This window comes from Callithrix jacchus, chromosome 3 (assembly GCF_049354715.1).
Source record: "Callithrix jacchus isolate 240 chromosome 3, calJac240_pri, whole genome shotgun sequence".
NCBI classification, from domain to species: domain Eukaryota; kingdom Metazoa; phylum Chordata; class Mammalia; order Primates; family Cebidae; genus Callithrix; species Callithrix jacchus.
The window spans coordinates 185,902,481-185,915,896 of NC_133504.1; the positions used below are offsets into that span (position 1 = coordinate 185,902,481).

The 13,416-nt window shown below is 51.4% G+C and overlaps 2 protein-coding genes across 8 annotated transcripts in view; one reads left to right on the forward strand and one right to left on the reverse strand.

Moving 5' to 3' along the window:
* The window catches only part of EVC2 (EvC ciliary complex subunit 2), a 160,125-nt gene extending 148,596 nt beyond the window's left edge, over window positions 1–11,529 (reverse strand). For all 5 annotated transcript variants that reach the window (XR_013533207.1, XM_054253497.2, XM_035294080.3 and 2 more), the window contains exon 1: window positions 11,259–11,529. Coding sequence is in view for 4 of the 5 variants with exons in the window: in XM_054253497.2 (XP_054109472.2) it covers window positions 11,259–11,471 (213 nt within the window). In the remaining variant the exon portion in view is untranslated. The remainder of the gene's footprint in view (window positions 1–11,258) is intronic.
* Window positions 11,530–11,568: 39 nt separating this feature from the next.
* Window positions 11,569–13,416, forward strand: part of EVC (EvC ciliary complex subunit 1) — a 105,255-nt gene continuing 103,407 nt past the window's right edge. For all 3 annotated transcript variants that reach the window (XM_078367542.1, XM_078367543.1, XM_078367541.1), the window contains exon 1: window positions 11,569–13,213. The gene's annotated coding sequence lies outside the window, so the exon portion shown is untranslated. The remainder of the gene's footprint in view (window positions 13,214–13,416) is intronic.

Here is a 13,416-nt window from a genome sequence, read left to right on the forward strand (position 1 = left end):
CCACGGCGCTCCTTTGCAGGCCTGTTTCTCTGGGGTTTCAGCTTCCGGGCCTCTCACACCTGATAGGAACGCTGTCCCCAGGAGCCTCCTTGGACAGCTCGGTGGGCCGAGGACAACTGCTAGCTCATGAAGTGTGTTCTACAAGGTGGAGGAAACGATCCTTCCTCAAGAGAACACGTCCATCTGCCAGAAACTGTTGCAAGTTGCTCAAGTGGATGGAATAGGCCTCTACTGCCACAGGGCAGGAGAAAATCCCACACCCAGGCTGTGCACAGCGACTTCCTTCCAACAAAGACAGTGCAGTCCTGCGGCCATCATCAATGGGGACATCGTCTGAGCAGCAGGCCGTCAGGCAACGTCATCATTGTGTGAATATGAAAAGTATACTTACACACCCCTAGGCGGTGCAGCCAGCCCCACACCTAGGCGACACGGTATCGCCTACTGCTCCTGGCCTACATAGCTGTACAGCAGTTACCGTACTGGATACCACAGGCAACCGTAACATAATGTAAGTATTTGTATATCTAAACATAGAAAAGGCACAGTGAACAGAGTATTATAATCTTATGAGACCACTGCTGTATAGGTGGCCTGTCTTTGATGGAAACCTGGTAACGCAATGCATGACTGTGTAGAAAGTGGGGAAACGGCAGTACATTTGTCTGCTCTCATGCTGCTAATAAAGACATACCTGAGACTGGGTAATTTATAAAGGAAAGAGGTTTAATGGACTCACAGTTCCACACAGCTGGGGAGGCCTCACAATCATGGCGGAAGGCAAATGAGGACCAAAGTCACATCTTACATGGCAGCAGGCAAGACAGCATGTGCAGGGGAACACCCCTTTATAAAACCAGCAGACCTTGTGAGACTTATTCACTATCACGAGAACATTATGGGAAAGACCCACCCCCATGATTCAATTACCTTCAACTCGGCCCCTCCCACTTCACACGGGGATTATGGGAGCTATTGTTCAAGATGAGATTTGGGTGGGGACACAGCCAAACCATATCAGATAGTTTCACAATGAAGCAGCCTGACAAACCCTGCTGCAGCCCGGTGACCCAGGCCAGCACCAACAGCAGTAAGTCATGCTGACAGCACCCACCCAGATAAATTCCTTCGCAGGGCATCCTACAAGACCGCAGACCAGACTGCCTGGAAACTGTCAAGGTCATCAAGAATAAGGAAAGCCTGAGAAGCTGTCACAGCAAAGAGGAGCCCAAGATGCGACAAAATATAATGTGGGTTCCTGAGTGGGACCCTGGAGCAGAAAATGAACCTTCAGTAAAAACTAAGAAAATCTGAATGAACTATGGGCTTTAATAATAATTTGTCAATATTGGACCATTTACTGCAACAAATGTACCACATTAATACCTAGTTAATAATGAGGGGAAGGCTGGCTGCACTGGTTCCTGCCTCTAATCCCAGCAGTTTGAGAGGCCAAAGGAGGAAGATTGCTTGAGCCCAGAAGTTCAAGATCAGCCTGAACAACATAGGGAGACCCCATCTCTACAAAATAATAATAATAATAAAATTAGCCAGGTGTGGTGGCATATGCCTGTACTCCCAGCTATTTGGGAGGCTGAGGCAGGAGAAATTGCTTGGACCCAGGAGATCAAGGCTGCAGTGAGCTATGATCATGCCACTGTATTCCAGCCTGGGAGACAAAATGAGACCTGTCTCAAAAAAATAAATAATAAATATCAATAATAAAGAATAGGCTAGGTGCAGTGGCTTAAGCCTGTAATCCTAGCACTTTGGGATGGTAAGGTGGGCTGATTGCCTGAGGTCAGGAGTTTGAGACTGGTCTTGCCAATATGGTGAAACCCTGACTCTACTAAAAATACAAAAATTAGCCGGGCATGGGTGGTGGGTGACTCTAATCCCAGCTACTTGAGAGGCCGAGGCAGGTGAATCACTTGAAACCAGGAGGCGGAGGCTGCAGTGAGCTGAGATTGTGCCACTGTACTCCAGCCTGGGTGACAGAGTGAGACTCTGTCTTAACATACATACGTAGATACATACATACATAAATAGAAATACAACAGGGGAAAACTATGTATGTGTGGGGAGGGGAAGAGATATATGTGAACTTTCTGTACCATGTGCTCGACTTTTCTGTAAATTTAAAACTGTTCTGAAAATTACAGTCTGTTAAGAACAAATACATCCATATGGTCTCTAATATGAACATTTGCCAATGAATGTGACACCATGGTGCACCCAACTCCACACAAATGTATGTTTGTACACCCCCTAACCCCTAGAACTTTCTATCCATTCTTTCAACCAGCACCTGCCGCCTCTTAGGCACCGTGCTAGGCATCACCTGTCGGGCAACGCAGACCTGGCCCCTGACCTTGCCCTGGGACAAAGCTCTCCTTACTAGTGGACAGTGCCACTTGGGAGGAAGGGGCAGGTTCTCAGAGAGCAAAGGACCCAGGTTGACCTCCATGAGGAAGCCCTTGGGTAACCCCGGTGCCAGGCACTCTCAGCCATGCCTCAGACATGCCTCCAAGGGCAATCTCGCTGGTTTCCGGGCATCTCTGATTCTTGTCCTCACGGAAGTCCCCAGCCTGAAGAGGTGCCTCTCTGGGGACTTTGGCCACTCCTGGCAGCCACTCCTGTAAGCACCATGCCATGTGCAGCCGACAGTACCTTCCAGTGCCCAGCCTGCCCCTCCCTGTCATTCTTCTCTCCAAGCTGACACAGCTCCTGTGGAGGCCCCGTGGCCACTCCTGGCAGCCACTCCTGTAAGCACCATGCCATGTGCAGCCTGCCCCTCCCTGTCATTCTTCTCTCCAAGCTGACACAGCTCCTGTGGAGGCCCCGTGGCCACTCCTGGCAGCCACTCCTGTAAGCACCATGCCATGTGCAGCCTGCCCCTCCCTGTCATTCTTCTCTCCAAGCTGACACAGCTCCTGTGGAGGCCCCGTGGCCACTCCTGGCAGCCACTCCTGTAAGCACCATGCCATGTGCCCCGTGGCCACTCCAAGGCCCTACTTCATGACCAGCCCTCCTCATCACACGCACTTACCAGCAACATTCCATATGGGCTTATTCCAGCTTCCCGTACAAATAACTGCAAATGTAGAGACTTAAAACAATACAAATTTATTCTCTGATAGTTCTAGAGGCCAGAAGTCTGACACAGGTCTCACTGGACTAAAATTAAAGTGTCAGCAGGGCTGCGCTCTTTTCTGGAGGCTCCAGGGGAAAATCCGTTTCCTGGGCTTTTCCAGCTTTCAGAGGCTGCTGTGTTCCTAAAGTTCGTGGCCCCGTCCTCTGGCGTCAAAGCCAGCAGCAGCTGAGTCCTTCTCACGCTGCATCTCTCTGACCTCCTTCCAGTATCTCCTGACTCTCTTCTCTGCCTCCTTCTTCCACTTTTAAGGACCCCGATGATTATATTGGAGCCATCAGGTAATCCTGAATATCTTCCCTATTTTAAGATCAGTTAATCAGCAACCTGACTTCCTTGTATAGCGTCAATTCCCATGGCCATGTAACCTAACATACCACAGGTTCCCGGGGTCTAGATGTGAGCACCTTTGGGAGCCATTATTCTGCTGACCATGGTGAGCCCTTTCTCCCTTCCTGAAATGCCCTCCACCCTTGACCTCTGGGTCATCCTCCTGGTTCCCTTTCACAGGGGCCATGTGTTCTCCACCTCCTCTGTTGGATCTTTTCTTCTTCTTGGTCACCAGCCGTGGGGATGCTCCAGGGCTCAGCCCTAGGACCTCACTCTTTCCATTCGAGAGTTCCTCCCGAGGTGAGCTCATGCAGGCTGTCAGACGTTATAGGTCATTTAAAAACAGGCTATTCCGGGCCAGGTGCAGTGGCTCACGCCTGTAATCCCAGCACTTTGGGAGGCCGAGGCGGGTGGATCACGAGGTCAAGAGATCGAGACCATCCCGGTCAACACGGTGAAACCCCGTCTCTACTAAAAATACAAAAATTAGCTGGGCACGGTGGCGCGTGCCTGTAATCCCAGGTACTCGGGAGGCTGAGGCAGAAGAATTGCCTGAACCCAGGAGGCGGAGGTTGCGGTGAGCTGAGATCGCGCCATTGCACTCCAGCCTGGGTAACGAGAGCGAAACTCCGTCTCAAATAAAAAAAAAAAAAAAAAAAAAAGGGCTATTCCCCCATGTACATCTCTAGTTCAGATTTCTGACCCCAGATCCAGAACTGAATGCCTAAGAGACATGTTAAACTCAACAAGAGTGATTTCCAACCCGAGCCTGCTGCACAGTAGCCAGTGGTAACTCCTTTCTCCCATTTGCTCAGGCCAAAATCTGTGGCTTTGTCCTTGATTCTTCTCTTTCTCTTTCTCAACCCAGAACCAATCCCATTAAATCCCATTGGCTCTACCTTGAAAAAGCACCCACAATCCAACAGCCTCTCGGCAGCTCCCCTCCATGGCCCCCTGGCCTTCCACTTGCCTGCTTGCCACTTTCCTGCTCACACGTCTGCCTGCCATCTAATCTGTCCCCTGCCACGGGGGTGCTTGGAAAGGAAATACAAGAGTGGGTCACTTTTGTGCTCAAAGCCCATCCACAGCATCCCATCTTACTCAGAACAACTGTCGGAGTCATGGCCAGAAACACAGCCTTGCCCGTCCCTCACTCCATTCAGGGACTGGCTCAGCCGAAGCACCCTCCCTGCCCACTGTGTCCATATCATGAGTGCCCCTCATCTCTCAGACCGCTCTGCCCACTGTGTGCATCTTGACAGCCCTAACCACAGTGGACACACCACCGAGTAGCATGATTCCTGCCTGCTTCCTGCTCCAAGAACACAGTATCCTCAAGAGCAGGGACAGGTCTTGGTTTGCCTTGTCCTATTGTATCCCAAGCACTTAGGACAGAGCCTGGCACCTGGAAGGCCCTTGAAAGCCATTGCAAATGAATGGCTCAGAGGCCCAGTTCAACTTCTCCTCCACCTCCTCCTCCCCTTCCAATCAACTTCCAGTAGAGTGGTCTGCAGCGAGGAAAATGGTCTAGAATCTGAGCTGTCCGATATGGTGGCACTAGCCACGCAGGGCCGCCGAGCATGTGGAATCTGAGCTGTCCGATATGGTGGCACTAGCCACGCAGGACCACTGAGCATGTGGAATCTGAGCTGTCCGATATGGTGGCACTAGCCACACACGGCCACTGAGCATGTGGAATCTGAGCTGTCCGATATGGTGGCACTAGCCACGCAGGGCCACTGAGCATGTGGAATCTGAGCTGTCCAATATGGTGGCACTAGCCACGCAGGACCACCGAGCATGTGGAATCTGAGCTGTCCGATATGGTGGCACTAGCCACACACGGCCACCGAGCATGTGGAATCTGAGCTGTCCGATATGGTGGCACTAGCCACGCAGGGCCACCGAGCATGTGGAATCTGAGCTGTCCAATATGGTGGCACTAGCCACGCAGGGCCACCGAGCATGTGGAATCTGAGCTGTCCGATATGGTGGCACTAGCCACGCAGGGCCACCGAGCATGTGGAATCTGAGCTGTCCGATATGGTGGCACTAGCCACGCAGGGCCGCCGAGCATGTGGAATCTGAGCTGTCCGATATGGTGGCACCAGCCACGCAGGGCCGCCGAGCATGTGGAATCTGAGCTGTCCGATATGGTGGCACCAGCCACGCAGGGCCACCGAGCATGTGGAATCTGAGCTGTCCGATATGGTGGCACTAGCCACGCAGGGCCACCGAGCATGTGGAATCTGAGCTGTCCGATATGGTGGCACTAGCCACGCAGGGCCGCCGAGCATGTGGAATCTGAGCTGTCCGATATGGTGGCACTAGCCACGCAGGGCCACCGAGCATGTGGAATCTGAGCTGTCTGATATGGTGGCACTAGCCACGCAGGGCCGCCGAGCATGTGGAATCTGAGCTGTCTGATATGGTGGCACTAGCCACGCAGGGCCGCCGAGCATGTGGAATCTGAGCTGTCCGAGATGGTGGCACTAGCCACGCAGGGCCACTGAGCATGTGGAATGCTTAAGTTTAGCCTTACATGGCTACTGCAGTGGACACTGCCCTTTTAGGCCATCTGAGAAATGGTTGTACTTGCCTATTAGTTCTTGCTTTGAAAGAAGAAAGGGATAATAAATTAGCACAGAATGCTTGTGTTCAAGTTTACATGTACTTTCTTACAGAGTGCAGACACTGTCAGCAAGTGCTCTGGGACAGGCAAGTCTGGGTGGGCATCTTCACCTTACCTGGAGTCACTGCAGCCTCAGTTTCCTCATCTGTAAAATGGGGATATTATATCCTCTTCATAAGGAATTTTAAAAGATTAAACCAGAGAATAAATATAAAGGATTTAACACAGTGCTCAGCACACAGTAAATACACATCACATATATAATTGTTATTATTGCTGTTATTACTAATTACTATGTATTACCATTCAGTAAGTCCTTAACGTCATTGATAGGATCACAGAAACTCTGACTTTAAGCCAAATGGCATACTGTATAGCTAAACCAATTTTACTCTAAGCTAGGTTATATAGACAAGAGCTAGGTATCTACAGCACACAGTGCTTCTTTTTGCTTAAAGTGTCCAAGAACCTATCTACGTTCCGTGACAGTGTCCAAGAACCTATCTGCATTCTGTGACGGTATCTATAAGAACCCATCTGCGTTCTGTGACGGTATCTATAAGAGCCCGTCTACATTCCGTGACAGTATCCAAGAACCTATCTACGTTCCGTGACAGTGTCCAAGAACCTATCTGCGTTCCGTGACGGTATCTATAAGAACCAACACGTAACTATGCCAACAGGTAACTATGAAATTGCCACTTTGCAGATGAGGAATGTGTCTCAGAGCTGGACTGAGCACCAACTTCAGGAAAGCAGAGACTCAGGCGTGCTGAGTGCTATGTCCCCAGGAGCCACACGGAAGCATCAAGAGAACCCAATAAATAGTTTCGTTTGGTTGTTGTTGTCTGAGAGATGGTCTTGTTCTGCCATCCAGGCTGGGGTGCAGTGGTGAGATCACAGGTCACTGCATGCTCAAACTCCTGGTTTCAAGCCATCTTCCTGCCTCAGCCTCCTGAGAAGCTGGGAATACAGGCATGTGCCATCACACCCAGCTAATAAAAATATATATATTTTTTATAGAGATGGGGGTCTCACTATGTTTTCCAGGCTGCTTTCAAATTCCTGACCTCAAGCGATCCTCCTGACTCCACCACCCAAAGTGTGGGGATTACAGGCGTGAGTTTATTTGACTAATGGGTCTCTTAACTCGGAATTCCAAGGCTGCAATTTCAAAGCTATAGTAATTACACAGTGTAATAGATAATGTTACCTCGTATGTGGCTGATGTTTTGTTGTTGTTTTCTACAAATTCCTTGACCTTGGGACACACCCCATCCACTGAACTTGGCATCACAACCAACCCAAATTACTGCTGTTTGGTATTTGAAGTAAAATAACAAAATGATACTATCAGCAAAATGAGATGGTGAAAACGATGAAAGGATCCCATTGTGAAATAGACACTTATCTTTTCAAGGTGCAGGGCAGTTTCTTTCATCTCTAATTCTCGGGACATCCGATAAGGCTTGCTGCTGAGCAGTGATTCTCAGACTTGTTGGTACTGGGACTCCTACACATTTGTCAATTATTGAAGGCTCCAAAAACCTTGTGTTTGTGCTGATTACATTTATTAACATTTACTCTCTTTAAAAGAGAATATTTTAAAGTGTCTATTAATGCATTTTAAATAGGAATAACAATGCCATTTCATATTAACATAAATAGCATATATATATATATATATATATATATACATTTTTTTTTTTTTGAGACGGAGTTTCGCTCTCGTTACCCAGGCCGGAGTGCAATGGTGCGATCTTGGCTGACTGCAACCTCCGCCTCCTGGGTTCAGGCAATTCTCCTGCCTCAGCTTCCTGAGTAGCTGGGATTACAGGCACGCGCCACCATGCCCAGCTAATTTTTGTATTTTTAGTAGAGACGGGGTTTCACCATGTTGACCAGGATGGTCTTGATCTGTTGACATCGTGATCCACCTGCCTCGGCCTCCCAAAGTGCTGGGATTACAGGCTTGAGCCACTGCGCCTGGCCATAAATAGCATATTTTATGAAAACTAAATAATCTAAAACTATTTTCTAAAATTGAAAAGTGAGAAAAATGGCATTTTTAACATTTTTGCGAACCCCATCTATGTCTGAGTTAATGGAAGGAGCTGGATTCTCAAGTCTGCTGGATACATTAAATCTACGACACCGCCACACTTCCTGTCACCTTGGAAAACCTCATAGCACAATTGTGAGAAAATGAATAGAAAAGGTAAATAATATCTCAGTATTACTATGAAAATAGCTTTGACTCTATGGACCCCCATAATGGTTCAGTGACCCCAGGGATTCCCTAGGCCCCACCTTGAAAATCACTGGGGAATATAAGGCATTCTGGCCAGGCACAGTGGCTCACGCCTGTAATCCCAGCACTTTGGGAGGCCCAGGTGGGTGGATCATGAGCTCAGGAGATGGAGACCATCCTGGCCAACAGGGTGAAACCCCGTCTCTACTAAAAATATAAAAATTAGCTGGGTGTGTGGCACATGCCTACAATCCCAGCTATTCAGGAGGCTGAGGTAGGATAATAGCTTGAACCAGGGAGTCAGAGGTTGCAGTGAGCCAAGATTGTGCCACTGCACTCCTGCCTGGTGACAGAGCAAGACTCTGTCTCCAAAAAAAAAAAAAGGCATTCCTAGTGGGCATCAAATGAAGAAATTAGAAAAGGTAAAATCGCTGCCCACAGGAACTCACCGTACAGCAAAGGAGACAGACAAGCAGCCCAAACAACGTGGTAAACATCCTCAATAAGAGATGCATCAGGGAACAAGAGACTTAGAATATGCCAAGCCCCTCCTACATGCCAGCCACACCCATGATGATTCCTCTACCTGGGATGCTCTCTCCCCACTCTATCCCTGGCTAAATCTACTCATCCTTCAAGTCTCAACTGGTCCCAGACTAAAGACCTCCTTCCTCCACCCTCTCTCACTGCTCCCCATCCTCCTCCTCATGGCAATCACTGTGTGCAATTAGGCATTGGTCTCCCAGTCCCCTGCACACAGCATGGGACTTAGCAAAGGTGCAATAAATACCTATGTAGATATTGAAAGAATGAATGGATAGATGGAAGGAGGGAGACATGAAGGCATCAAATAATGACAATAGGAAGGGCGAACCCATGCCTTCAGGAACTGTGCTCTGGAACTAGGCCTTACACCATTGCTCAGAAGAGCAAGCAGAGACCCTGAGGGCTGTGACTTGACCCAAGCCCAAGAAGGAGTGGCCATGGCAGGGGCACACGTGGCCCAAGCTCTTTCCTATACAGTGTGCAGAAAGGCTGTCCAAGACAGGCCCAGAGTGCTGGAGGAAGGCTGGCCATGTGCACAGCTGAGATGGGCTGCGCTGGGCCAGAGCCCAGGGGAGGCGCTCAAGACACCAAGGGCGCCTGAACACAGGTGCTCATTCCCAGGTTCCTGCAAAGGCAGAGGTGGCCGTTGAGGGTGAGGTGCTCTAGGCACACAATGGTCCTAGACGGCTTCAGGCCCTTCCCAGTAGGCACTCCTCTCCCTTCAGTCAGGAACCACCCTCAGCACCACTGCTGGTGACAGAGATCAGTGCACACCAGGATCTTCTGACACTGGCTTCCCAGAAGCAAAAGCCTGTGCTAAGCAGGTGAGGCCAGGCATGCGGGCTCTGAATTGGGGGCCAGGGAATGCAGCTCCCTGAGTCCTGGTTTTGTCACCTGCAAAATGGGCCAGATACTCCCACCTCACAGGGCAGATGCAAGTGAAAAGACCCATGGAACATGCTCTGTCATTGGACTTTTAAAAGCTCAGGACACTGACATGACATTTCTCCAGTGAAAACCTAAAGACAAAACGGGAGCCGGGTCTCTTTTATTTTTTTTGAGACAGAGTTTCACTCTTGTTGCCCAGGCTGGAGTGCCGTGGCATGATCTCGGCTCACTGCAACCTCTGTCTCCCAGGTTCAAGCGATTCTCCTGTCTCAGCCTCCTGAGTGGCTGGAATTACAGATATGCTCCACCATGCCTGGCTAATTTTTGTATTTTTAATAGAAACAGGGTTTCTCCATGTTGGTCAGGCTGGTGTCGCACTACCGACTGCAGGTGATCCGTCCGTCTCGGCCTCCCACTGATGGGATTATTGTCGTGAGCCACCACACCCCACCAGGAGCAAGGTCTCTTTTAAGAGACTAAACCTCTACAAGTGTCACAAGTGTCCTAGGGTACAGAACACGACAGGACAGGACCCACCGCCCTGGGGGAGAGCTGGGAGGACCCCAGGGCAGCATCGATGGGCCAGTCCACCGGCCAGGGCAGTCCTGGGTATAGAAGCCTGGGTGTGCTGCCAGAAGCGATAAGGTTGGGGAGGGGAGAGTGCCACCAGGGGAGGAGAGTGCCACCAGGGGAGGAGAGTGGCAGGGTGTCTCCCAGGACAGACCACCCCAGAGGTCTGGGGAAAATGGATGGGAGATGAGGGAAAACCACCACCAAGGGCTGGAGGTGAAATGGTGGGGCCTGAAGCCAGGAGGTGGCAGTGCGCAGGGAGGAGGGGCAGACATTCGAGCTGAGAAAAAGGCACTAAGACTGATGACCAGCTTTGTAGGGGGAGGTCAAGTCTAGGTCGACAGCCAGAAATCTATGCCTTTCCAGTTTAGGACCAGAGAGGGAGGGCCAGGTGAAGCTGCAAGTGGCTAAATCCATCAGCCAGGAGAGTGCAGTCAGCTAACAGTCCAGCCCAGAACCCACTTTCAACAGCCACTGCTGCAATCTCCCAGTGCTGGCCTCTGCAAGGCGCTCCGCATGCGTGAACTCATCTAACCCACTTCCACCCTCCAGGGTGGACGCCAAGACGGCCCCGTTTCACAGATCAGGAAACTGGTGCGCAGGAGTGACCTGCCCTAGGCCAAAGCTCCTCAATTGCCGAGTAGGATTCGAACCCGGTTCACCGGTGAAGTCCAAGCCCGCAGCTGCCACACCTGAGGAAGGTCTCCAGTTTCCCTCGAAGCTTTCTGGACAAGAGCGGGATACACCTATGGGCCGCCAGACACCCTATTCAAATCCTGCCCTCCCTTCCACATTTTTTATGCAATACTAAGGGGCCTCCCGCCGCCGCCGGTGTAGACGGAGCCAAGCCAAGGGAGTCGGACGGGAGTTTGGGGGCGGGTCCTTCTTACCTGCGTGCTGCTCTCGGGCCCCGCCCCGCTCCCTAGGCCGGGCCCAGACCCGGGAGCCACCGGGGGATCCCGGGGTGGCTGCGCGCCGAGGGGGCACCAGCGGGGACCTGAGCTGGCGCCGAGACAGCCTCGGCCCCCTGGCGCCAGGGCCACCGCCAGGAGGCCCCCGGCCAGCACCCACGTGGCGCGCTCCCAGAAGCCCGCCGGGCCCATCGCCTGCCGGGAGCCACAGCCTCCAAGCGGCGGGCGCCGCAGAGTCGCCGGAGCTTCCGGACCCCGGTCCCGCCCCGCCGCCGAGCATGCTCAATACGAGCCGCCGCCGAAAGTTTTCTGGAACAAACTCCCGCATCTGGGCCTCGGCGAGCCGGAGGTGCCGGACGGGCGTGGGAGGGGGAGAGCGAGCTGGCGCTGCCGGGGCTCCCGGCGGCCACGCCTGGGTTTGCTCGCGCCCAACCCAAATCAGAGCGGCTCACTCCCCTGCTCCCCAAGGTTACCGGGGCCTCCAGGGCCCCTCCGCTACCGCCTACCCGGGTCTGTAAGCCTCACTCAGCTCAGACGCACTTCCCCTGGAAACCCTTTCCTGACACTGGAGTCTGAATCCGGAGTTTCCCCATCCCCGCTTAGAAAACGGAGAAGCATTTGGAGCGCGGGGCCAGGAGTCCCGGAGCACCAGAGGGTTCAGGACGGCTCGGAGGGGCGGGAGAGAAGGAAAGCACCCTCACTTCCAGCTGCGTTCACTGCGCGAGCCCGCTGTGGATCAGCCCTGGGCCTGTCCGGGTGACCCTCGCATTCCCAGTGGGAGACAGTCAAGCCAGCCGCCACTAGGACACTTCTCTTGGGACCTAGAAAGAGGGGAGCTGGTATCTGAAGACGCAGCCCTGAGCAAGGTCTCCCTGAACTCTCTGTGGGCACAGAGATTTGCTTTGCCAAGGGAGGCAGGAGGAGAAAGACCCTGGAAGGAGGACTGGTGGAGCCTTTTGTCTGCTCCTTATCAGGGCTTAGGTCCTAGGTGACAGCTGACACCTGTTGACGGGAGAAGGCTCCGCTCCTGCCAGCCTTCCTGCTGGGCAGCCGGTTAGGCTGTCTAAAGTCTCAGGCCAGAGAGCCTGGCCCCTGGCAGCCTCTCTCCCCATAACCCAGACCATCCAAGGACAGGCCTTTCCTGACCTAGCATGGACAAGGCCATGGGATTTGAGAACCTGAGAATTTGTAAGCCAAGTTCCCCACACCAGGGGGTATGTGGCAGCTGTCAGCATGAGACAAGACCACAGGCTAAATGCCAGGCAAGTTGCTGGACCATCACTGTTACTTAACAGTCAGTAATTTAAAGGTTAATTGAATAGTCAAATAACTTTATGATAAAGTAAAATGCAAATAACCCTCCATTTAAAAAATTCTTCTTATTATTTTTTATACAGTCAAGACCTCACTATATTGCCAAGACTGGTCTTAAACTCCTGGGCTCAGACAATCCTCCCACTTCAGCCTCCTAAAATGCTGGGATTACAGGCGTGAGCCACCACACCCAGCCCAAACACCACATTTTAAAAACTGAAGCCTAAGCCTTCATGGAAATACCCAGTATAAAGCAAGAGTGTCAAGTTATTGCATCCCCAGGAACCTTGGAGATGCTTCTAAGGAAATATATCAGAAGCTCCACATAGCAGAGAGTTTGCCCTCAAGCCAGAGAGACACGGGTGTAAATGGGACAGGAATTCTGTCCCACTCCGTAACTGCCAGAGGTTAAATGAGTCACCTCTCCTCTCTGTCAGTTTCTTCATTTATAAAAGGGATGAAGAATTTGGATCCCAGTTCCCATGTTGCCATGAGGAAATAACGAAACAAACTAGAAACAAGCTGGACATTCAGGCAGAAAGGACAAGGCTCTTCTCTGCTGAAACAGATCCTCATGGTGTCCCTGAGCCCAGCCCACACAAGGAATTAAGCTCCACAGGGTAGGAGTGTGTGTGTGTGTGTGTGTGTGCTCGTGCAAGTGTGCATTCGTGTACATGCATGTGTGCTTCACCCAGGCACCCTGGACAAAAGCAAACATCTAATAGCTACTCCATAAATGTTTGCTTAAAGTGAACGCAGGATGATTAACTCATCTAATTTTTTTTTTTTGAGACAGAGTTTCACTCTTGTTACCCAGGCTGGA